Source organism: Cotesia glomerata, linkage group LG3, assembly GCF_020080835.1.
Source record: "Cotesia glomerata isolate CgM1 linkage group LG3, MPM_Cglom_v2.3, whole genome shotgun sequence".
Lineage (NCBI taxonomy): Eukaryota > Metazoa > Arthropoda > Insecta > Hymenoptera > Braconidae > Cotesia > Cotesia glomerata.
The window spans coordinates 18,932,615-18,959,728 of NC_058160.1; the positions used below are offsets into that span (position 1 = coordinate 18,932,615).

The 27,114-nt window shown below is 33.8% G+C and overlaps 2 protein-coding genes across 3 annotated transcripts in view; one reads left to right on the plus strand and one right to left on the minus strand.

Moving 5' to 3' along the window:
• The window catches only part of LOC123261523 (brain-specific homeobox protein), a 301,828-nt gene that overhangs the window by 194,402 nt on the left and 80,312 nt on the right, over window positions 1–27,114 (plus strand). The gene's annotated exons all lie outside the window — the stretch shown is intronic.
• Window positions 1,469–4,300, minus strand: LOC123261541. 2 transcript variants are annotated; one of them, XR_006508681.1, is made up of 4 exons: window positions 3,723–4,300; window positions 2,501–2,784; window positions 1,970–2,415; window positions 1,469–1,853 (listed from the first exon to the last, which is right to left on the minus strand). XR_006508681.1 is itself a non-coding variant. In XM_044723194.1 (3 exons), the coding sequence occupies exons 1-3, from the start codon at window positions 3,925–3,927 to the stop codon at window positions 2,272–2,274; spliced, it is 633 nt and encodes a 210-aa protein (XP_044579129.1). In that variant the 5' UTR covers window positions 3,928–4,300; the 3' UTR covers window positions 1,469–2,271. The 2 variants fall into 2 exon arrangements, 1 of the variants encoding a protein (XP_044579129.1); XM_044723194.1 differs by having other exon boundaries at window positions 1,469–2,415.

The window sequence follows — 27,114 nt, forward strand, 5'->3', positions numbered from 1 at the left end:
TGAAAACTCGATTTTTGCAAGACGGGGTGAAAACAATAACTTCCCGATTTTTGAAAATCTTCGATATTCTTAGTGGGAAGTTAAAAATAAAGTTAGATATTTTTTGTGTTATTCAAGAGTTGAGCTGAATTAAGTTTTTATCAATATCTATATAATAGTTCCTGTGTAAGAAAATAATGAATATTTCCTTTTTTTTCGAGCGCCGGAACCATAATAATCCCTTAGTATTTACCTATAAACTACACAATAGTATGTTACATACCTAGGGCAGTAAAGTACGAAATGTCTTAAATCACATGTAATTGTTAGTCGAGGTGAAGCTGAGGTTAATAAACATGTGATCTGAGGCTTTCTTATTTACTGCCTAAGGTGTGTATACTATTTTTCTCCTCGACGCAGACAGAAAGCGCCAATTTCATTTAGCGCAGCGGCCCGACTAGAAATTTCAGTGAGGCAGTGATTTAGTGCAGGTAAGGCATGCCGAATTCCAAACTTGCGGTAAGTGAGGCATCCAAACCAGACCGAAGTTTGGAATGTAACGCAGTTGCGAGGCTCAGACTAACTTAAAATATCATTGGTGCAATTTTAAGCACCTAGGTATGAAATTAGCGGGAAGTCGCACGGATGGCCTTCAGGGTCTACTGTTTTTCTGATTTTTTTTTACATTTTTTATATGAGTAAACAGTAAGTGGACGGAGTTCCTTTAAGAATTGGTATGTCGCTGGATTAAATGATAACTTGATAATGGCTCATCTAAAACACAAAAACCGAAATTATATACCTTCAATAGATAAGTAATTATAGCAGGAACTACAGAGAATAATATTTAATGATAAAAAATAAAATGGCTGAGATTAAAACAAAAAATTAGGAAAAAGGTTGACACTGAAAGCCATCCCTGTAACTTTCCGCTAATTCCGTACCTATAGGCGCTTTAAATTGCACCTATCATGTTTTTGAGCTCTTCGAGCTCAAAAATACAATTTATCTGTTATTTTGAGCTCTCCGAGCTGAAAGAGATATCTTGCCTATTAGAGTGTTTCAAAAAAACAAACTATTTTTTTTTTTTTTCGAAGAACTTTGAAAATTCTTCAGAGTATCCCTAATCGAAGACATTGTGAAAATCTCAGCCCTTAATATTAATGTATAGAGGTGGCTGTAATTAATTTTTTATTTCCATTTAAATAACATAGAAAAAAAATTTTTTTTACTTTTGAATTTTGCTAGTCAACAACGAAGCATTTTATAGCTATGATCGATACATATTCTTGTAGGAAATTTAACGATCTACAAAAATTGTTTGAATGAATATATGCGTACGGAGAACCATTTCGGAGTTATCAGGCCTTAAACATCGAACTGTTTAAAAAAATAATAATATTTATTTATAAATACGAAAAATCGACTTAAATCACTTAAATAAACAATATTATATATCAAAAAATTAAAATGATAAATTTCTAAGAGGTTTTTGATGAAAAGTTTTTATTAATTATTGATTACTGACTAATTTCACTGAACAGCGCTAAAAAAATACAGATGTATTACGAATTTATGGTCAATATACCTTCAATAGTACAATTTACATAAAGTTTTTTTTAGAACAGCTCGGAAAGTCTTCTCTATGTTTTTTTACCGTTTGTAGCAAACCTTGAAATTGTTCTTCACTGTTAGTTAAATGCTGATTATATTTAGTAATTAATGCGACATTCCTCTCAGCAACGTCATTCACTACTTTTAATGTACTAAAAAATTGAATATTTTCTTGAAAGCTTCTGTGACTAGCCCATAAAGTGATGTCGACATCAAGAAACTCAGTAGACAATCCAAATCGTTCAAATAATACCAATGATCTTTTAGAAACGAAATGACTTAGATCTTTTATTAATAACGTATTCAACTTATTCTTATTGATTATGAAGCGCTTTTTATTTAATATACTACTATCTCGGGACTTTATAGCAGTTACCATTCTAATTTTTATTTCCGGTGAAACTCTCGAATCAAATAAAGCCAAAGCTGCTAATTCTTCAGAAAGGTACCACAGATGATTAGCCATTTTCTCAGATGTCTTTTTTGAAACAGCTGAATTAATTTTTTTGTCGAGAAGCAAATTTTTTATCAGCATTAAATCATTACTTGGCGCTGTTATCGCTGACGTTGCTGAAAACCACGCTTTTATGTGAAATTTTATCACAAAAATACAAATTTGACGGACTCCTACAATTTCGGTCTTTGTTAGCTTTAACTGATTTCTAAACATGAATATTTTTAAATTATAAATCGCTTTTGCCATCCACCTTGCATGATGAACAGCTCCAGGATATTTAAAACTACTCCGTCAGATGGCAAAGCTCCCAAAAAAATCAGAGCTAAGTCCAGAAGCTCCTTATAATCTCCTCTTGGTTGCGAAATCTACAACAACAATAATAATGATTATTTATATTATGACACATACGAAACGCAATTGAAGATAATTAAGAACCATAATCAACATTACTTGTAAGTAATTAGCAATAAGTATTAGGATTTCATCTTTTATATCTGCAAGGGCTTCTTGAACTTCTCTGTCTGAAATCCCAGTAGTATATTTTTGTTGATCAATATCACTCCATTTGTTTTTGAACCGAGTAAAAATCGAAACATTTGGACCTGAAGATGTAGGCCAATAAGTTTCAAATGCGGATCTTAAAACTAGCTCAATAATGTGATGACGGCATGGTAAATAAGTCAACTCTCTTCTTAGTGCTTGTTCAACGAGAACACATTCACCACTGTGAATTCCTTAAAAAAACCATGAATTACAAATTTAAATGTAAGTACTGATAAATAACAAAATAAATAACCAATACATTAGCTGAAACAATGAAAACCAAAAAAAATTATTATTTGAGTTAAGGGGGTATTCTGGTTTGACTTCCGATTTTTGTGCACTTTTTTGGGATTTTTTTGTAAAGACCAATGAGGAGATAGAACTTTGAACCTTTAAACATTTATTTATAGATATTTCAAGCGTATACAGTTAAAATTTGAACTAAAAACATTCACTAGAATTAAAGTTATAGTGGTCTGAAGACACCCGCCACGACAAAAATTGACGCTCACTTCCTCCATGATATCAGCTGATTGGCTTATCTGAAACAAAAAAACCCGCCGGGGTTTTAATCTGTATACTTAAATACATCGATTGGACTACGATCGAAAAAAAATTTTTTTGATTTCTATTTTTTTTTGTATCAAAAAGTTGACAAAAAAAATGAAATTCGAATTTTTTTGTTCCGAAGTCTGTCAAAAATCCAATTTTTAAAAATTTTTTTTGATCGTAGTCCACCCGGTGTATTTGAGTATACAAATTAAAACCCCGCCGGGTTTATTTCAGATATGCTAATCAGCTGATATCATGGAAAAAGCATCAATTTTTTTCGAAGCGGGTATCTTCAAGCCACTTAACTTTAATTCTACTAAATGTTTTTAGCTAAATATTTAACTGTAAACTGTATACTCTTGAAATATATATAAATAAATAGTAAAAGTTCAAAGTTCTATCTCTTCATTGGTCTTTACAAAAAAATCCCAAACAAAATCAGGACGTCAAACCAGAAGACCCGCTTAAGCAAATAAAGTAGAGGAAAAAAAGTTTCAGATATATCTAGATTTATAGCATAGAATTTGTTCGACTTCGATTTTTCGTCAATAGAGATATATTATAATTTGATAAAAACCTGTATTTACAGCCGCAGTATCAAAACATAATGCTGTAATACTGTTAGCGATAGACCATTCACTCAGGACAGAAATAATTGCTGAGGCTTGATTTTCCCCAGTTCCAGAGTCAATTTTGAGAGCACCAAGTAGTATTTCTTGTCCCAAAGCTGATAATACGATTGGTAATCTGTCCACGTCTTGGCGCGTTTCAATGTCAGGCATTATCTACCCATCCCAGTGTAAAACGCATTTATCAACTTTTAAATTTTGTTGTAAATTTGCCATTGTACTTTTTCTCGCTAATTCACGCTGACGATGGATGGTTGAGTGACTCAAATTATATTGACTTATATCTAGTCCCGCGCTGATTAAAGTAGCAGCTACAATGTAAGTAGCATTTCTGCTACTTACATTTGCACGATCCAATGCACTGGCAAGCTTAGACGTGATTATTTCAAGTTTTTTTCGCTGCCGTGAAACCTCTATATCATTTTCGAAATCAGATGCTGCATTTGAAGTTCGACTTAAACTTGAATTTGTTTTTTGACTTAATAATAATCCAGTATTATTCTCATCACTTTGAATTTTGTCTGCAAAATATAAAAAGTTTAACTTTTGAATCCTCGGAGATTGAAAGAAAACCAAAAATTTTAAAATATATCAGACACAGTATAAGTTACGCACAGAAAATAAGTGTGAGACATTCAAGTTAGTCAGGATTTGTAATTAATTTTATAAAAATAAAAAAGAAAAATGTTAAATATTTAACTTGTCTTCAAGAATAACTAAAAATATTCAAAATAATTACTGACCAATTTAAGAAAAGATAATACTGAAAAAAAAAAAACGTTTAAAAACATAATTTTATTCAATTGTTAGAATTCAATAAATACTTCGTGCATAAAAAATCAGTAAGAAGATACGTAATTTTTTTGCTGATAATAAAATTATCTTTAAAAAATTTTGTGGAAATGAAATAATGCTAGGTTTATAAATGACTAATTTTTGAGGATTTTTGTGCTATTTACCCTAGGTGACAATTAAAAATAAAAACCACTCACCAATTCTATCTTCATCAATATTATTAGCTACCGTTTTTACTGGAGGATTAATATATGGAGAAAACCTCGTCGATTTGACTGTCTTTGGCCTTGCAAAAATAACTTTTGACTTTCGTTAATGTGTTTCATTACTTTGTGATGTGCTATGTCGAATAATTTCTCAATATCGGTACAAAAAATAGAAACTTTTTTTTTTTGAGTAGATGACAGCTTTTGATTTTTATTTTTTAGCAAATTTTTCCAAACAGTGTGATGGCGAATGAGTTTTCTTACTGCAGAATTTTTCGCACAAGTCGGAATTCCAGCTTCAGACTATAAATCGAATACATTCTCAACCGTAATTAATGCACTTTTCTTAATAGTCAAGCTTTGAGAACAATGATAATGAAAGAAAAGAGACATAACCTCTTTTAAGGTCATATCTGCAACTTCCCGCTAATTCTATATCTAAGGAGTTAAAATTGCACTCATGACGTTTCCGAAGAGCTCAAAAATATATTATTTATATGTTATTTCGAGTTCAAAAATCTGTTAGAAGTTTAATAGAACAGTATTTTTAGAATTTTCAAACCGCAACAACTTCTGAATGAATCAACCGATTTCATGCGGTTGGCAGCATTTCAGGCAATTTTTTAAATTTTATGATATACTTTTGAGCACAAATTGATCAAACCGAAAATTTTGAAGTAATTTGAAAAATTCACTTTTTCCGATTTTTTTCGACAACAATAACTCACGAACCAATCAACCGATTTTCACGTTCTTTACTGCGATCGACGTGGTCTTTTGAGCTCTAATAATTATTTTGTTTCATCAAAAATGATCCAAAAAGAGATGTCGAAGTTATGTAAAAAAAACACTTTTTTCGAAATTTCTCGTTTTTGATAACTCCCGAACGAATCAACCGATCTAGACAGGTCTGGTTGCAATCGACGTGGTATTACAAGTTTAATAGCGGATTAGTTTTGAGAGTTGATCGATGGAGCCGTTCAGAAGTTATTCCAACAAAAGAATTTTTTGAAAATTTTATTTTTGAGATTTCTCAAAATCTAGCGAACCGAATCGATTCAAATCTCCACAAAATTTAATGGCAATGATACTAGGGTAAGTGTGGGTATTACCGCGGGTGCGAGTATTACCGCGGATTTTTTTCATTACATTACAAACTAATTACACACAATTGTTTTCAAAAAAATTTCAAAAAAAAATTTCAAAAAAATTCAGCAATAAATATATTAATTCTAAAATGTAATTAACAAACGACCCGGTATGAAATTTAATTATTTAGTTTGTTATAAATGATTGAAAACTGATTGATCGTTTAAAAAGAAAATGTCATCGTTTTTTTGCAGTTAGTGTGCAATTGTAGGTTCGATTAAAATGTGTTTTTCTATGAATTAATGCTTTGAGATCTATATTTATTACATCTCAGACTAAGATTATACTTTTTAATGCTAAAAAAATCTAGCAAATATTGAATTTTAATTGATTATCACTTTTAATTTACTGCCGCGGTAATTGTCACGGACTTTTGAAGCATGTCAGTATTACCGCGGTTTTTGTACTTTACCACGGTAATAGAAACATCTGTAATATCAGATGGATGCGACAACTGCCGCGGTTGAAATGGACTTAGTTATAACCTCTAAATTAATATATCTCGTGTTGTTGATCTCACAGTAAACACTTAAATACAATGGCAAAAACTAAAAAAAGTTCTAAAAATACAAAAAAGCAAGTTAAAAATGTAAGCTTTAAAAAAAAAAAGTGTAACTACAAGCATGAAAATTTAATATTGGTAGTGAAAGAAGCGCAAGAGGGAAAAAGTATTGCAGAACTATCAAGGAAATATCAAATACCCGAATCAACGATAAGAGATAGAAAAATTGGTAAATATGTAGACAAACCACCAGGACCATCAACAGTACTTAGTGCTAAAGAAGAATGTGAACTTGTTGCTTGGATTTTTTTGTGTACTAGCCGAGGATTTCCAGTTACAAAACATCAGTTAATTGAAAGCGTAAAACTAATATGTGATCACGATAAGCGAAAAACTCCTTTCAAAACTAATCGACCAGGAAGAGGTTGGTATGGTAGTTTTTTAAAGCGTCACCCAACTGTGTCTGAAAGAATAGCTGAAAATGTATCACTGAATCGAGCTAAAGTATCTGAGGAACACATACGCTCATGGTTTACAGAAATTAAATCTTATTTAACTGATGAAGATCTACTCTTAATTGATTCAACTAGGATTTTTAATTCTGATGAAGCTGCAGTTTCATTAAATCCAAAGCCACCAACTGTTCTTGCTCCAAAAGGTTTAAAAAATGTATATAATGTTGTGAATAACAATGAAAAAGAAAATGTCACTGTGCTAGTAACAGCCAATGCAGCAGGTACTCTTGCTCCGACTTTGGTGCTATTTAGTGGAGAAAGTTTACCTAAAGATGTTATTAAGGTAGCACCAGCTAATTATAGTTTTGGTCACTCGGAGAATGGTTGGATGACAGCTAAAAATTTCTCTGAGTACATAGCAAATGTTTTTTATCCGTGGTTGATAGATAAGAAGATAAAACTACCAATTATATTATATATTGATGGACATTCTTCACACATTACTTTGCCATTAAGTGAATTTTGTCGTGAGAAAAAAATTATCCTAATTGCATTGTATCCTAATTCTACGCACATTCTTCAACCTTTGGACGTGGCTTTGTTACGTACTTTTAAAATGGCTAGGCAAAAATCCTTTCAAGCTTTTTGTCAGAAATGCGGTACTGTAAGTATTAAAAATTGTCAATTTGCACTTGTGCTAGAAGAAACTTTTAAAAAATTAGATCTTAAAAAAATCATGGAACATGGATTCAAGGCATGTGGACTATCTCCCTTGGATGTTAATGCTATTGACTTTAAAAAAGTTTTCAATAGATTAAAAAGTTCATCTAGTGAAACAATAAGTAATTTAGAAACGACAGAAGAAAATACAAAGAATATTGAAGGATTAACTTTTTTGGAAAGTTTAATCGATAAAACTAAACTAGAATCGTTTAAAAATCATGGCAGCTCTAATTGGACTGGACCAAAAGAAGATAAAAGTCTCTTTGACGTATGGTATTTAGCAACGAATAAAAAAATTGATCAAATTGTTGATTTCCCTGAGGTAAGTTGTGAGATGCATAAATCATCAAATATTTGGTTTATATTTAAACTTATTTAATTAAAGAATTGTTTTATTTTATAAACTTTCAAAACTATTTTTTTCATTATATTTCAGGAGAATTTTTGGTTGAAGGAACCACAATATCTCTCCAAGGAAACCATCTAGAAGATGCTGACAACATAGCAATACCACTAGAACAAAACTTGGAGCCACTGAATGATCCAATAGTACGATAATTATTTAATATTATTAATTATACGGTCAATTTACACGATAATTAAATAATGATTCACTGCTACGTTATTTGATACTTATAAAAAAAATTAATTTAGCACTATTTCTTTTTTAATATTAATCAGTTTATATTTACATTAATCAATTTTTTTGAATATTAATCAATTTGTATATATATTAATCAATTTTTTTTAATATTAATCAATTTATTTTTGCTGCGATAATAATCTAGATCATTCATTGGTGTGTTTGAACATCAACTGATAGAATTTAAGAAATTTATAAATCATGTTTCAAATAAAAAAAAAAATAATTACAAATTATACAGGCTGTTTTATGATTCATATATAATAATATTTTTAATGAAAAATTTTCAGGATATGTCAAAAGATGATGAGACTATGGAAAATGATAACGTTGATTTATTATTGGGATTGACGTTTGATATGCATGGAAATCTGATTCAGGATTTAAATGCAACAGAGCATTTGACTGCGAATTTCCTGACCCCAGAATTACCAGTTGTGATTGACTCTGACCAATCTACGGACATTCTTTCCTCAACACCAGTCCCCGAAGATTCTGTCCTCTCCAATCAAGAAACTCTAACCATTTCACTAATACCACCGGAACCACGACTCTTGGTGGTTGAAGAAACTCCAATTGTCGCTTCAGACGCTATGGAGATAGAAGTACCTGAATCAGGAGAAGTTATTCCTGAAAAGTCACTAGTCATAAGACCAAACGTTCTAGAATTAGAAATTCTTAGTTTTGATGAAGCTCTAGCAACTTCTGAAAATTTCGACAGGGAAAAAATTCTTCCACTTGAAGATGTCTCTAATAATTGTGACCTAGAAGTTGGAAAATTCTCTGATCCATTTCAAAAACTGTTACATTGGCCAAGGTGTGATCTTTCAACAAAAAATAAAAAACGTGCAATTAATTCGATGAAAATTCCATCTGTGCTGACCAGTACTCAATGGCAATCGATTAAAAAAGCCAAAGAAAACGAAATACAGTCAAAGAAAGAAGCAATAGTTTTAAGAAGAAAAATTAAAATTGAAAAACAAGAGATTATGAAAAAAGAAAAAAAAAAGAGCGTGTTCGAAAAGAAGAAGAAATACTTAGAAAGGAGCAAATAAAACTCGAGAAAGAGAAACAAAAAATCATAAAACAAGAACAAAAAATAAAAGAAATTGAAATTAAAAACAAAATAAAAGAAGAATCATTATTGAAAAAAAAAGAAGCAGCTGAATTGAAAAGACAAATCGCTGAACTTCAAAAAAAAGAAGCGGAAATGAAAAATAATGATATTGACTGAATTAAATATTTTTTTATATCTAATAGTTTTAATTGTATTAGTCAGCTATACCAAAATTGAAACATGCTGTGCCTTATTAAAGTTGAAAGTTAATTTCTTATAAAAAAAACTATGTTGTTTTATAAAAAAAACCGATGGTGACGGTGAATCTGATGCTAAAGACGAAGGTCATACTTCCAACAAGTCTAACAAGAGGAAGGACCGAAACTCCCCAGATGGAATAGATGGGCGATTGACGAAGAGAAAGGACTTGAAACCAAGTCCTCCGAAAAACGTGATGAAGCAGAACGCCGAAAAAAAAGACGCGACTGATTGGAAAGATGTCCACACAAGGAAAGAGAAATGGAGGCTAGCCAAAGAACAGCTCCCAAAAGAGCCTTCAAAGATGCCCAGGCCGGAGCCTAAGCGCAAAAAACCGCTCAAATGGATCAGACCCGACGCACTGATCATCCGCCCGGCCGAGAAAGCAAAGTACGCCGAGATTCTGCGTCGCATAAAGAAGGACGTCCCTGATGAGCAGGTTCGCACAACGGTGGACAAGATCAACAAGACCAGAAGCGGGGACTTGCTGATTACGATTTCGCGGAAGAGCGTGGACAAAGGCCAAGGCCTGCAACAGACTATCGCAAAAATTCTTAAGGAGGAGGCCAAAGTGATCTGCAAAGGGCCACAAGAAGACATCAAGATCCGAGACCTAGATGACACCACAACAAAGGAGGATATTCAGGCTGCCCTGCATACGGTAACCAAGGAGCTCTGCAAAATACCACCAGAGACAATCAAGATCCGCAAAGCCTACAGAGGTACCCAAACCGCTGTCGTGACACTACCGGCTGCAGCAGCTCAGAAGATATTAGAAGGAAGCGGTAAAATCCGAATTGGCTGAGTCAACTGCCGAATTAGAGCCACGAGGAAACCTACCCAATGTTACAAATGCTGGCATTTCGGGCACCACGGATCCCAGTGCAGAAGCAAGACAGATCGATCCAAGCTATGCATCAGATGCGGCCAAGAAGGACACAAGATTGCGGACTGTAAGAACCCAGCGAAGTGTGTATTATGCGCGGAAAATAAGAGCGCAGAGAACTCTGCCCATCACGCCGGCATATACAGGTGCCCGGTATACAAAGAGGCACTCCAGAGAATGACAAGCAAGCAAAGATGAGGATATTACAGCTTAACCTCAATCACTGTGAGGCCGCGCATGACCTGCTCGTGCAGACCGTGCGTGAATTAGAGCTTGATTTAGTAATAATAGCAGAGCCATACAGACACCTGAATAACCAACCTTGAGAAACTGACAGCACCACCAAGGCTGTCATCTGGTCCTGTGGCAAACTCCCCTTCCAGAGCATAGTGAGCAATGATAGCATCGGCTTTGTAGCAGCGTCTATTAACGACATCCGTTTTTATAGTTGCTATGCACCACCTAGCCTTTCCATTGCCGACTTTACTGACTTCCTGGATCGACTGACCGAAGACGCAAAGCAATACTACCCAGTAGCTATAGCAGGGGACTTCAATTCCTGGGTGGTAGACTGGGGCAGCAAGCAGACTAATGCGGGAGGCAAGGCACTACGTGAAGCAATGGCCTCACTATACGTGGTCCTTCTCAACATCGGTGAGACACCAACATATACCAAGGGAGAGTCTAGTTCGATAACAGACCTCACATTAGTCAGCAGCAGCTTATTGAAAGGAAACTATTCTTGGAAAGTCTTAAACACCTACACCGCCAGCGACCACAGTGCAATACTTTGGGAAATATCGGCTGGCCGGAACCCTCAAAGAGCAACTAGACAAACTAATGCAGCTGGATGGAAAATGAAAGACTTTGACTCGGAAGCTTTGGTAGTAGCCTTAGACAGTGACTCGACCATCATCACAGGAAATGCTGTAAAGAAGACGAAGGACTTAATGACGAGAATTGCCCAGGCGTGCGACACCTGCATGCTCCGTAAGCGTGGCATCAATAAAAGACCATCGGTGCACTGGTAGAATGATCAGATTAACGCCCTTCGCACAGCTTGTCACAAAAAGAGAAGATTATCACAGCGTGGCCACCGACGACCTAACTCTGCGGAGCTGGTCGCAGAATACAAAAAGGCCCGTCGAGAACTGAACAAAGCCATCAAAGATAGCAAAAGACGCTGTTGGAAGGAACTCGTCGATGAGGTAGAAAAGGATCCATGGGGAAGACCGTATAGGGTGGTCATGACCCACCTGAAGCACCAGCCAATGCCATCACCTACGTGTCCACAGCTCCTGGAAAGAATAGTTTCTACGCTGTTTCCTCGACAAAGTAAGTTCGGCTATTCTTCATTGCCAGTAAATCGAGAAGACATTCCACCTGTCACAGAAGAGGAACTGATGGAGGCGTGTAACCGAGTAGGGAATAATAAGGCGCCGGGATTGGATGGAATCCCGAATATTGCATTAAAAGCAGCTATTAAAGCAGCGCCAAATATATTCTTAGATACCTACGATTCGTGCCTCAAAGAAGGGATTTTTTCCAGAAGATGGAAACAGCAAAGACTTGTACTTCTCCCTAAAGGGAAGAAGCCACCGGACGAGCCATCATCCTACCGACCACTCTGCATGCTGGATACAGCGGGTAAGATATTAGAGCGTATAATGCACCAACGAATAGAAACAGCCGTCGATCCACTCCTAGCAGAAGGCCAGTATGGTTTCTGGAAAGGACGATCAACGCTGCATGCGATCAACCTGGTGGTCGATACAGCTAAGGAGGCAATCGCTGGAAAGAGATGGGAACGTGGCAGAAAGAAGTATTGTTTAGTGGCTGCCTTGGACATCAAAAATGCCTTCAATTCCGCTAACTGGGACTGCATCATGCGAGCTCTCGAAGATAAAGAAGTGCCAGGATACCTGCGCAGAATGGTAGCAAACTACTTTACAGACAGAGTCCTCAAATATGACACGAAAAACGGTCCAAGGGAGTACGAAATAACCGGAGGAGTGCCACAGGGCTCGGTTTTGGGTCCTTTGCTGTGGAACATCATGTATGATGGTCTCCTGAGAGTTGCATTACCATCAGAGGTGAAACTTGTTGCATATGCCGATGATGTAGCGGTAGTGATTGTCGCGAAACACTTGGAAGAGATCAATCTGGCTTTCGATATCACATTTAGCCGGATTAACCTATGGATGGAGATGATGAAGTTGGAGTTAGCCAAGCACACAACTGAAGCTGTGCTCATCACCAGCAGAAAGATCGTAGAAAACATCAATCTGAATGTCGGCGAGCAGGAGATCGCATCGCAACCATTTATCCGATATCTGGGGGTGACGCTGGATGCCCGACTGAACTTTAAGCAACAGGTCGAACACGTAAGTGCTAAAGCATCAGCGGTGGTAACTAGTCTATCAAGACTGATGCCGAATGTTGGAGGCCCGAAGCAGAGCAGGAGACTATTGCTGTCGTCAGTAGTCACATCAGTGCTCACATATAGAATATCCGTTTGGGCAGACGTGCTGGAGACCCAAGAATCATGGAGGAAAGCCGGACTGGTCTACCGATTAAGTGCACTGAGAGTTGCAAGCGCCTTCCGCACAATATCCGAGGAGGCAGTGTGCGTCATTTCTGGAACTCTGCCTCTTAGAGTACTAGCTGAGGAAAGACGGAACCTATACCACCGAAAGAGGTCATCTACACTGAGCGCTGAAGAACTGAGAACTGAAGAGCGACAACATAGTATAGCAAGATGGCAACAACTTTGGGATGCTGCGGAGAAGGGAAGATGGACTCATCGACTTATACCAAGGATTGACGTTTGGCTTAACCGGAATCACGGCGAGGCCAACTACTCTCTGAGCCAGATGTTGTCAGGACACGGCTGTTTCCGGGAGTACCTTCATCGCTTTAAGCACGATAATTCTACAGAGTATCCGTCTTGCCCATGAGTTGCTGAAAATGCGGAGCACGTTTTTTTTGAGTGCCCTCGTTTTAACCCACAGCGTGATGAGTTAGAGAAGATCCTGAACAAGAAAATCACACCAGAGTCAATAGTAGAAGAAATGCTGTCATCCGAAGCTGTCTGGAACGCCACAAGCACGTTTACCACTGAAGTGCTTACAGAGCTGCGTTCCATTGAAAGAAAAAGGGCAAAAGACAGAAACTAGAAGGAAGGAAAAATAACACCTTAGCCACCAGAAGCAATAGCAGTAGCTAGATCCTCCCCTCACGAAGTAATGCCTGACGGCGGTTTCCATGAGGGATTAGAGGAAAGAAGAAAAGGGGTTTACGGTTTAGTGGGTAGGGGCGTTAGCGTCGAGTTTTAGTATGACGCTGCGTCGAGTCGCCACATATCCAGGCCGAACAGCTATGCCTGGAATCCGTAAAAGGGATTCCCCCCCCCCTAAGTAAAAAAAAAAAAAAAAAAAAAACACACACACACACACACCGACGGAAATTGATTGACCTCACCGTGTAATTTTCGTAATTGTGTAATTTACGCAGTTTCCACGGTCTTTCGACAGTAGATTTGTTCCATTTATCCAACATATTTCTATGGTTCTTTTTAGTTGGACCCACGGTGCTTACACACTAATTCCACGATGAAAACATAATGAATAACCACCGTGATTCCATAATAGATCCACGTTTGTTACACTTTGAATCCACGGTCATTTCACGATGGTTACATTGTGTTTATGTATTTGATCCACAGTAAAACTAAGATTTTTTTACGATGGATGCGCAATAAGTACTCATAATGGTTTCATTAGCTCACTGCAAAATCTTATTAGCTAACTAAAAAAGTAGTTATGGACAATGTCGCGGGTAACTTAACTGGTAGAGCTCTTGGCGCGTAACCAAACGATCCGGGTTTGACTCTCGGTCTGAGCTGTCCAAATTATATTTTTTCGGATACCGAAAATAATACCCACTAAGTAGGTCCCCTCTGTCCGTTTGTCTGTTCTTCCCCCTCCCCAAAATTTGTGGACAATTGATAAATCTAGCTGTTAAATAAGTACTCATAATGGTAAACATAGCAGAATTACTATGGATCTATCGTGGAGTCACGTGAGAAATATTGAGAAAATACAGCAGAATTACTTTGGAACTACTGTGGATTTATCGTGTGAAAATGGAACAAAAACACGGTGTACCCTCAGTGCATTTACAATAAGTCTACAGTGTTTCCACGGTAAGGTCAAGCCTGCGAGGGATACTTCTTTCGCTGGTAATGAGCATGTTCTATTGCCAGATTGCTATTTTGCGTCCCTTCCACTACTTGAATGTGATAAATTTTTCATCATTTATTAATTAATATCTAAAAAATCCTATAGTATCTATGTCTCAGGCTACTTTTAAAAAATTGCATATGTTCTTCAATGTTACTTTATTTTTTTGTAACAATTGTAAGAAAAGTTTCTGAGATAAAATGCTATTTGTAGGTAAATTTTTCGATACTCGTATGAGTAATGTATAGCAGTCTTAAAAAATTAATTTTTGGAATTTAATATCTCTGCAACTATGTTCTTCATAAATTTCATTCTGGACCAATCGATGCAGATTTAATTGAAGATTAATCTTTCCAAATTTAAAACTGAGCATAAGACAACTCACTTGGGGATGGCATTAGCTGATGTTCTTGAAGTCGGTGCAATTAATGCTAGAATTTTTGGAATAAAACTTCAAGAATATATGATACTAGCTGTTATCCGCCCGCTCCGCTGGGCACAGCATTGTATTTAAAATTAAATAGAATTGTATTTTTAGATCTAGACTAGAAATTAAATTGGATTATTGTTTTGACTGACACAGATTCCAAATTTCATCGGATTGGCCTGTAACTTTTATCCATGTAATTATTCTAACTAATACTCATTGTAACTTTCAATGTGCAATCACTATAACATTCCCGTAGCTTTTTTCCAAAAATGAATAACAATTAACATGAGGAAAAAAATTTGAAATAAGCATTGAAAATTTCAGTTAAAGTAACTGCAGGTCTCCAAGGTGAAGTTGAAATCGGCCTAGCTTAAAGTGCGACGAATTTTGCTGTTGTCTATGATTCTATCAAATTTTATATCTATAGAAACGGTATTAGAAGAATGTAAATTTTTTGACAATTATTACTTCCACACTTCTATGTTGGGGAGAAATTTGGTAAGATCCTATTCGAGATGATTTCTACATTATAAATAAGTGGTTCCAATAAAACTCTGAGTCCATAGAAACTATTATTTGAAAATGAGAGATTTTTATTGTTCACGCCCCCGCAATCCCTGTTGGGGTTAGAATTCGAGAAAATCCATTCTCAGATGAACTTGACATTTAACGCGAATATTCCTACTAAATTTGGAGTCTGTAGAAATTACAGTTTGGAAATTAAAATTTTGGATTTTAACATCCACCCCCGCAATCCCTATCGGAAGTAGAATTTTTTGAAATCCGTTTTGAGATGATCTCTACATAACAAATAAAATATTCCTACTAAATTTACAGCTTTTAGAAGCAATATTTTGGAAACTAAGATTTTTTTTTGTCAACACCCACCCCCGCAATCCATATTGGGAGTGATTCGTCGTAAGTCCGCTCTTGGATTATTTCTTCATCACATATAGATGATTCTTACCAAATTTGGAGTCTATAAGAGCTATATTTTACAAACGGAAAATTTCATTATCAACGCCCCCGCAATCCCTTTTGAGGTTGGAATTTGATAAAATTCATTCTTAGTTGAACTGGACATCATACACGAAGATTCTCAACGAATTTGGAGTCTGTAGAAGTTACAGTTTGAAAATGAAAATTTTAGATTTTAACACCCACTTCCGCAGTTCCTATCGGAAGTAGACTTTATTGAAATCCATTTTGAGGTGATCTCTGCATGAGAAATAAAAGATTCCTACCAAATTTAAAATTTTTAGAAGCTATATTTTGGAAATTCAGATTTTTTATTGTTAACACCCACCCCCACGATCATTATTGGAGTTAATTCGTTGTAAAATCCATTCTTAGATCATTTCTATATCACATATATAGAAGACCTACTAAATTTGGAGTTTATAGGAGCTATAGCTTGGAAATTAAAAATTTTGATTGTTAACATCCACCCCCGCAAAATTCAGTGAGGTATCGTAAAAATCGTTTATAAATTATTTTTACATCACTTACAAAAAATTCCTACAAAATTTGGAGCCTGTAGGATCTATAGCTTGAAAATTAAAAATTTTCATTGTTGGTACCCACCCCCGCAACCCTCTCTGGGTCGAGATATCGTAATATTTGTTTATAGCTTATTTCTACATCTTTAACAGAAGATTCATACCAAATTTGGAGTCGATAGGGGCTATAGTTTAAAAACGGGAATTTTCCATTGTTAACGCCTCTGCAACTCCCCTTGTGGGTGGAATTTCGTAAAATCCGTTCTTAGCTGACCTCTACTCAGCGAAAGGAATATTCCTACTTATAGTTCCAAAGATATCATGATGAGTGACTATATCTATAGAAAGTCTTCTATATATATGTATATATATAGAAGATTTCATTTTGGTATTCCAACTTTACAGTTAATCTATATTTCAATCTATAACGCTAGTAAATACTTTCGTTTCCTTACTTTCAACTTATCACATATAGCAGGTTCTCATCAAATTTGGAGCTTATAGGAGCTACAGCTCAGAAATTTTAAATTTTTATTGTTAACACCCACCCCCGCAACCTCCTGTGGAGTGGGATATCGTAAAATTCGTTTATAAATTATTTTTACATCATATACAAAAATTTCATACAAAATTAGGAGTCTCTAGGAGCTATAGCTCAGAAATTTTAAATTTTCATTGTTAACGCCCACCCCCGCAATCCATATTGGAAGTAGATTGTCATAAAATCCGCTCTTAGATCATTTCTACATCACATATAGGAGATTCCTACCAAATTTGGAGTCGATAAGAGCTATAGTTTAAAAATAGGAATTTTCCATTGTCAATGCCTCCCCCCCCCGCAACCTCCCTTGTGGGTGGAAATTCGTAAAATCCGTTCTGAGCTGACCTCTACTTGGCGAAAGGAATATTCCTACCAAATTTCAAGTCTCTACGCCTTATGGTTCCAGAGATATCGTGATGAGTCAATATATAGGTGGAAATCTCTTATATATATTATAATGGGATTTCGCCGGCACTGGCGTCGACAGGGCCGGAGAGCACCACCTAAATTGGCTTACTTGGGTTTCGAAGGTAGTTGGGCGCCAGGAACTTACCGTTCCACGATTCGAAGTCGTTGTTGATCGTCGTCGGGCGGCGGTTCGGCGACGAAGAGATTCAAAAATTTGAATAATCGGCGAAAAGCAAAAGTATTAAATCTACGTGATTTCGGGGAGGGAAGAAGTAAAAAAAATTGATTACCGAATGTTCAGTTAACAATTTATTCTAGCAGTCGCCAATATAATTCATAAGATGTCGCCAAATTCGTATAATAACGATTTAATTCTCATCGAAGTAACGACAATAATAACAAACAAAAAAAGTTATAGCTGTGATCAGTCGATAACTCGCAAATAGTAATATAATATAATATAATATAATATACTATAATTAGTATTACGTTGACATAATCAATTAATCGATACTAAAAATAATCGAATTCGAAGTAACACAAAAAAAAAACAAAAGAATAATTAACTTCGGTCCGTCATCGGCTCACAAAATTCTCAAATTAATTTATAACTAATTATACGGCGGAATAAACAACTTATTTTTCTTCAAATTAAATAAGAGTAATAATACTAGTGAATAAACGATAAATTAACCTCAATTTGGTTAATAACTGATTGTGCGGCGAAATAAACAATTTAATTCATTTTAAATTAAATAAAAGTACTAATACTTAATGATTAAACAATTAATTAACTTTGAGTTGGGTAATAATCATTAATGCGACTGAATGAACAATTAATTACTCTCAAATTGATCGATCGTAACAATAAAACAATTTTAAGAAAAAATGATAAAAAAAATTAACGCCTGAGTAAGTTAATTACTTATAACTAACAATAAGTTTAATTGTCGCCGCAAACAACAAAAGAAAAATTCAAATATTCATCGAAATTAATTTTGACACATTTAATTATTTCAAATTTTCGGCGGCTCGCGGCGGGTAACACTCACGGTCGGTAAATCAATTAAGTCGAGGGTAAATGAAGAAGCTCGAGGTAATTTGGGCTCGCGCTCGGAGATGGCGCGTCGGTCGGGCTAGTTGTCGTAACAACTCCAAATTTATCGAACGTCCAATTCAGTAATCACAAAAATAAACAACACGGATCTAAAGCACGGTATCAATTCCCACGTGGTGAGGTCACGAACACACACACACAAGTTCACACAACTCAATGGTACCAGGCCTCAGTGTCGTCACACACGTCTCGATAATCCGAAAGGAATTCAATAATTACTTTCGTAAAAAAAAATTAATAAAAAAAAATTACACCAAAAATCAAACTGGTGAAATTTACTAAAATTGATCGTGATGTCGCGGTGAGGACACCCGGAAGCTAGAATTATCGATCAAACTCACCCTGTGGCCGCAGTAAACTCCTTGAAGTCGGCGTTGGCTCGTCAAAAGGCGCTAACTTAATTGGCGGGAAGACTGGCGGACTGGCGTCGATCTCTCGGCGATGGCGTCTCCCACTTACACGTGCTGGCAAAATACCTTGGCACTCGGTAATAATCCACCAGCTCGATCGTCAAAAATATTCTCAGCGATACAACAATTTTAATTACCGGCAATATTTTATCACTCCACCAATTTTTAATTACGGTGAAAGTATCTCGTTAATGGCGTATCAGAATGATGGTCGACCAACAGGTACAGCGTCCAGATCAGAATCGCATTTTTAATATGGCTGCCTCCTCGGCAACGCATGCTCTTTACTTTTCTGTTGGTTCCAAAAACTCGCATCCAATCAGCTCACAGCTTCTTCTAGCCGTTGTTTTACGGGATGCGTCCAGTATTCCGTTGATATCGATGATTGGTCGATAGGCCGCTCGGTTCAGACTTCAGGATGCAGACTGAAATTGTTCAAACGCTGTCGTCATTAGTCGATTTGAATTCGCCTCGTTCTAACGTAGTCGTCCAGATGTCTCACAGGTCGTCAATGGCTCCGTGAAATTTTCGGCTTCGTCTGATCGCTCTAACTTATTTTCGCTCTCACTCTATCACACTCTTTACAATATTCACACTCATTCATGCATACTTTTCAAATTTGGCACTTTTCCCTCCAACCTGTCTTACCTCGAGCTTCGCACTCTGATCAGGAGACCGTTTGGGGCGACACAGTCGCGTTGAATCTCCGCCTTCCTTCAGCTGAGCCAAAATAATTAAATAATAAAAGAAAATAAATTTGAACAATTAACCAAAATAATCTTTTGACATGGAAAATTTTTCCCATGTCACAATATATATATATATATATATTAGGGTGTGCCAAAAAAATCGGATATTTTTTTTTTTTTTCACTTTCCGCTTAAAATATCGTAGAAGATGTCGAAACAAAAGACCTGTCCAAAGGAGAGTTCTTAATTTTAATTTTAAGAGGTCCTCCATCGATTCTGAAGTTTTTCCCACTTAAATGACACGGGAAAAATTTTTTTTTTCATTTTTACTGCCGCAACGTCTGAAGATTTCATTTTTTCATAAAATAAACTATTAGACCTCATTTGGGATTAAATTTTGAACAAAAAGTTTCATTGGGTCATATTGCTACCATCGAAGCCTGACTTTTATAAAGCTTTACAGTATCAATTTTTCCCAAATTTCGTGTTTTTCGTAATCTTTAGCTAAACTATCCAAGATAGAACAAAAAGTCAAATGACAATTTTGTAGTCCATTTGACGCACTACAAAAAACATTTGGATAAATTTTTTGTATCATCAATATTTTCAAAGTTACAGACCAACAAAATCCTATTTTTCTAATTTTTAGCTTTGTTCAAGTGAACCATCGATAAAAATACAAAAAATTTGGTTCTTATTTTTTACTACATCAAATTTGCTACAAAATTATATAAGAAAGATTCGTTGTCTCCGCAATAGCTCAGAGTAACAAGCCTGATAAGTCATATTTTCATAATTTTTCAACTATATTTTCTAAATTATTGACGATAAATGACAAATTTCAATTAAAAGTTTAAAGTATATTTAATTCTCTAAAAAGTTAGCCTAGATTAATTTTTTGCATTATAACTTGCTTAATAAGTCAACAAATATTATTGTTATTTATTTCGTTTTTGGTCTATTGAGGTTATTTAACCAATCCTCAAGACAACCCTGATTAAGTAAACACATTGAAAATGATTTGACACATTCCATTCCCACAAGATATATTATTAAAAATAAGAAAATTTAATGATTAACAAGTATTTAATATAATAAAAAATCTAATCCTTTCTGATGCTTTTTATTTCTTTTTTCGCATAAGAGAGTATTACCGAAAAATTATGTTTTTTTTAAATACCTCAACATTTTCATGATAGTATTTTTATTTTTATTGTGCGTTTCTATTGTATTTTAAGTTATTATTTTTTTCGTATCTATTTATTTATTTATTACCATTGCTGCAAAAAAAACATAATTGTTCAACAAATTACTTTAGTCACATAGTAATCCAGGATAAAACCTTCCATATCTAACCTTTCACAATTTTTTCATTGTGAAACTTATTACATTTTTACTAATCTTTACGACATATTAAATTATAAAAAAATTTTTTATATTCCATATATTTACGTGTTCATATTAATATTAACTTTTGGAGGGAACTTTTCACTTTCTGTTAAAAAGAGTTATCATTACTGGCTGAGGTTTAAAGTCAAATTCAAATTTTCTACAGAATTCTCAACTAACGCCCTCTGAGTATTCATTGACTTTTTGCGTAATTAATCAATTATCCACTTGAAATCGGCAATTAGAGGACTCTATTGTCTTTCATTATAATTGGTCTTTAATTGAGGTTGGTTTTTTAATGAATCATTATCGTATCAACAATTATACCTGTTTATTGATGAACAATGTCTTGTAAAACAAGTAAAAATTACATTAACTTGGTTGGGTTCGAGTCAAAAACTTTAAATGATTTGAAATTACCCACGAATCGTGATGTTTTATGTTTATTTTTCTATAAACATCGAACAGATAAACTATTCATTCGCGAAAGTGCTAGATTTGTTCTGTGTGAGGTTATCAAAGTGTGGAATAAGTTCACATTACCAGGAAACAATTCACATCGTTCAATTGGAAAAATTGAAAAATTACATAAGAACTGGCAAAAAACTCAAGTACATAAAGCTTGCAAAAAATCTCCCGCACAACAATTGGCCGAAAAAACTTTTATCAATTCTCTCGACAAACTGTTCGATATTGCACCGCAGAATGTTTTGACAACATTAAGCTCACCACAAAGGAATGTTTTGATTGCTAGTGGGGAAATTTGCAAACGTAGTCAGTTGATAAAGATTTCAGCCAATATTGAAGATGTACAAAGTACATCGACCTTTTGTGTGGAAGACGATTCAAATTTTATTTCGATGGAAAGTGCTGGGACAAATAATGTAAATACTAATGAAGTTGATGAAGCAGGTAAAATCGAATGTTTACTCGTTGCTTTTATTTTTGATAATCCATTTTGAAGAATTCTTTTCACAGCAATAACTTTACAATTAATTTTTAATTCATTATTCTGTGAATGATTTTTACACAGTAAAAAAATTTTTGTCTAATTTAACACAAATATTTGTTTTACTGACTGTTTTTACACAAACTAATGATAATTCAACATTGTAGTGTGTTAAATCAACACATGAGAATGTGAAATTCTACACACTAGAGTGTAATATTCTACACAAAAATTTTTATACTTTACGCAATGACAATTTTTATACTTTACGCAATGACAAAAAATATTAAATACTTGTTAATCATTAAATTTTCTTATTTTTAATAATATATCTTGTGGGAATGGAATGTGTCAAATCATTTTCAATGTGTTTACTTAATCAGGGTTGTCTTGAGGATTGGTTAAATAACCTCAATAGACCAAAAACGAAATAAATAACAATAATATTTGTTGACTTATTAAGCAAGTTATAATGCAAAAAATTAATCTAGGCTAACTTTTTAGAGAATTAAATATACTTTAAACTTTTAATTGAAATTTGTCATTTATCGTCAATAATTTAGAAAATATAGTTGAAAAATTATGAAAATATGACTTATCAGGCTTGTTACTCTGAGCTATTGCGGAGACAACGAATCTTTCTTATATAATTTTGTAGCAAATTTGATGTAGTAAAAAATAAGAACCAAATTTTTTGTATTTTTATCGATGGTTCACTTGAACAAAGCTAAAAATTAGAAAAATAGGATTTTGTTGGTCTGTAACTTTGAAAATATTGATGATACAAAAAATTTATCCAAATGTTTTTTGTAGTGCGTCAAATGGACTACAAAATTGTCATTTGACTTTTTGTTCTATCTTGGATAGTTTAGCTAAAGATTACGAAAAACACGAAATTTGGGAAAAATTGATACTGTAAAGCTTTATAAAAGTCAGGCTTCGATGGTAGCAATATGACCCAATGAAATTTTTTGTTCAAAATTTAATCCCAAATGAGGTCTAATAGTTTATTTTATGAAAAAATGAAATCTTCAGACGTTGCGGCAGTAAAAATGAAAAAAAAAATTTTTCCCGTGTCATTTAAGTGGGAAAAACTTCAGAATCGATGGAGGACCTCTTAAAATTAAAATTAAGAACTCTCCTTTGGACAGGTCTTTTGTTTCGACATCTTCTACGATATTTTAAGCGGAAAGTGAAAAAAAAAAAAAATATCCGATTTTTTTTGGCACACCCTAATATATATATATATATATATATATATATATATATATATATATATATATATATATATATATATATATATATATATATATATATAAGGGTGTTTCAAAAAAAAAAAAAAATTTTTTTTTTTTTAATGGTCTTGAAAAGTTGAAAGTACATTTAAAAACAAAAATTTTGGCGCCTATTAGAGCCCTTAATATTAATATTAAGGTTTGCCTCAATTCATTTGTTATTTTTCTATTTAAATAACACGAGAAAAATTTTTTTTTTACTTTTCAATTTTAATTTCTTCGGAATGGTTTGTTTACGCAATATCCCAGAGAAAGGTCTTATAGGAAATTTTACGCTTTACAAAAAACATTTGAGGGTCAAAGTTCCTCAGATCAACCGTTTCAAAGATATTTGCAATCAAAAATAACACTAATCAAAAATTTAAAATATTTTGCAATAAAATTGCGAAAAAAAATCATACTTTATATTGATATTGTTTTTTTTTTTTGTAAAATCAATTGAATTCTGTTAATCTGAGATTTTAATTTTTTTTTTTTTTGCTTATTTACTCCATACGTAACTTACAAAAAGTATAAATACGTAAATCTAAAGGTTACAAATATTAAATAAATGATTTTTGGGTCTCTTTTATAACAAATTAATTTTATATTTCATAAAGTTTATAAATTTTTGTAAGATGAAAATGTAAAGTTCCTGATCACACTAACTAAACAAACACTCATCATTGTATTTTATTAAAAATGTTAAAAAAATTATAAATATATTAAATCAATTCAATCAACTATAAAATTTGATTAATTTTTTTCATTTAAAAAATATTGAATGAGCTTTATTCAGCTCCGTCGATAAAAGTAGTATATTCGTTTGATTTGAGTAATGTAGTTAGTAAGCTCTGTGTTGGTAAGCTTGGTCGTTCAGTACCAATTTCTCTTTGTTGCTCTGCTTTCAATGCTTTATTCTATCTTCTCGTCATTGTCTTTCTTTACTGATACTGATTGTTATTTAAATTCGTTATATTATTAATTTAATTTGCTTATAATTAAAATATATAAGTTATAAATTTTATGATCACAATGGTGAAAACAGTGTACTTGATTGGTGATGTATTAAGTGAATTTGGTGGAAAAAAATTACTTTCATTGGAAGAGGTTATGTCACTTTTATTTTATTATCTCAAAACGAAAAATTTTTCAGTGAAAGAAAGCATATCAACCACTGTCGAAAAAGTTTTCGAAATTTGGTGTGTGGCACATATCCCGACAAGAGAAAAAAGATCTGCTTTTTTAAAACTAACCTCAAATCACAATCGATGGAAGAATTTACAAAAAAACTGTAAGAGGAAAAAGTCAAAATTTCAAAAAAAAAAAATGAATCCCTTTTTCGGGACGAATTAAATAAACTATTTGATATAGCTCATGCTGATGTGCTAAATTTACTGGATAAAGAAAAAAGATTATTTTATTTGGGACAAAAATCTTCCAGTCGACGTGGTTTTATTTCATATAATTCTCAAGCAATTCCAGAAGATGTTGAAGATATGGATGTTGATGTAAGCGATGAAAATAATAACTACAGTAATAGTGATAACAATAATGAAGAGAACATTGATATCAATTATAATAACAATAATGATAGTGGTACATTTGATATCGGAGAGTTCGATAAGGACAATGTTGACTATTCTTGTACAGTTGAGACTGATAATGTTGTTAATCATGAAATATCAAGTCAAACATCTAAGTTATCCCAGAAATCTTTTGAAAGTAATACTTCTCGTATAATCTCTGATTATGAAGATGAAATTCCAAAACAACAAGTTCCTAAAATTGATCTAATGATACCAGAACTTGCTGCGGCTTTGGATGGAGCTAATGTGAGTAGTAGGTCGGCGACTTACATTTTTGCTGCTTTATTATCTAGCCTAAATATTGATTGTGCAAGCGTAAACTTCAGTCATTTGACTATTCACCGAGCACGGGAAAAATTTCGCAAAGAAGCGACGTTAAATCTGAAAACTAATTTGGAAACTGATAATTATGTGCTACATTTTGATGGAAAACTGTTGTCAGATATTACAGGTATAGAACAAGTTGACCGGCTTCCTATTATTTTATCATCATCAGGTAAATTTCAACTGTTAGGAGTCCCCAAACTAGAATCTGGAACTGGACAAAATCAAGCTTCAGCTATTATTACAACAGTAAAACAATGGAATATTAATACTGATAACATCAAAGCATTGTGTTCTGATACTACAGCGTCAAATACGGGTAAATTACTTATTAATTATTAAAATATAAAGCGTTTAGTTATAGTAATGTTAAATGCTAAATTCTTATTTTATTTTTACAGGAATCAGAAATGGTGCGTGTGTATTAGTAGAAAAGGCTCTGAATCGACAACTGTTATACTTGCCATGTCGACACCATATTTTTGAAATTGTTCTTCGAAGTGCATTTGAAATATACTGGCCTGTTTTATCTGGCCCAAACGTTCCAATTTATCAGAGATTTAAAAAGAAGTGGGATGAAATTGATCAATCAAACTTTACGGCTGGTATTTATGACCAAGAAATTTTGGAAGTTATAACACCAATCAAAGATGAAATTTTGAAATTCGTTAATAATGAAATAGAAGTAAAATTTTTAAATCCAGCGCTAAAGAATTATCAACTGATGTTAAATTGAAACATGAAAATTTATGAAGTTCCGTATAATCATCCATTTTACACTTAATAATTAACCTCGTTGTAAATAAAAATATTGGAAATCAATTTCACATGATTATTACATTCTTAATCATCATTAACGATTACAATTGCATTTGTAAAATATTTTGTAACTTTTACTTCACATCAGTTGGTAATAATTAATGTTCTTTACTTTGAGGTTGCAATGTAATTAATTTTATTTTGACTTTGAACTTTTTTTGTAGATGGATCATTGTCGTGACGATTACCGTGAACTCCTGCAATTATTATCGATATTTTTGAGTGCTACTACCACAAATATTACATTTAAGCGTCCTGGAGCCGTCCATCATGCAAGGTGGATGGCTAAAGCAATATATAATTTAAAAATTTTTTTATTTAGAAATGAATTTCATCTTACTAAATCAGAAATAGCTGGATTACGAGAACTTAGTTTATTTATCATAATATTCTATTTAAAAGCTTGGTATACTGCGCCGTGCAATATAGCAGCACCTAATAATGATTTAACTTTAATTAAAGAATTAATTTCATATAAAAAATTTAATAATACTATTTCACGGTCATGCTCAGAAAAATAAGCCGATCACTTGTGGTATTTAAATAACGAGTTGTCTGTTTTATCTCTCTTTGACGAAACTGTTTCAGTTGAAACAAAAAGAAGAATAGTTCATGCTTTAAAAAACTGTGAAACCAATGAAACTACAACGAGTCGTTTTATAATCGATAAGAAAAATTTAGAGTCATTATTAAATAAAGATCTTAGTCAATTTGTATCTATGAGATCGATAAATCTGTTTAAATCGTTTGATTTGTCGTATGATTTCATTGATGAGGATGTAACTTTGTGGCCTCAAAATCTAAATTAAAAAAGAAACTTGGAGTATTTTGAGAAACTTCAAGTTGTAAATGATCCCATAGAGGAAAGTACCACGGGGCCTAGCTTGGCCCAACTATGTAAAAGTCTGGGCCAAGCTTGTAAGCCAGGCTTGGCTCAGTCTTGGTTGAAGTCTAGGATGATAACGATGGGCCAAGCCTGGTTACCAG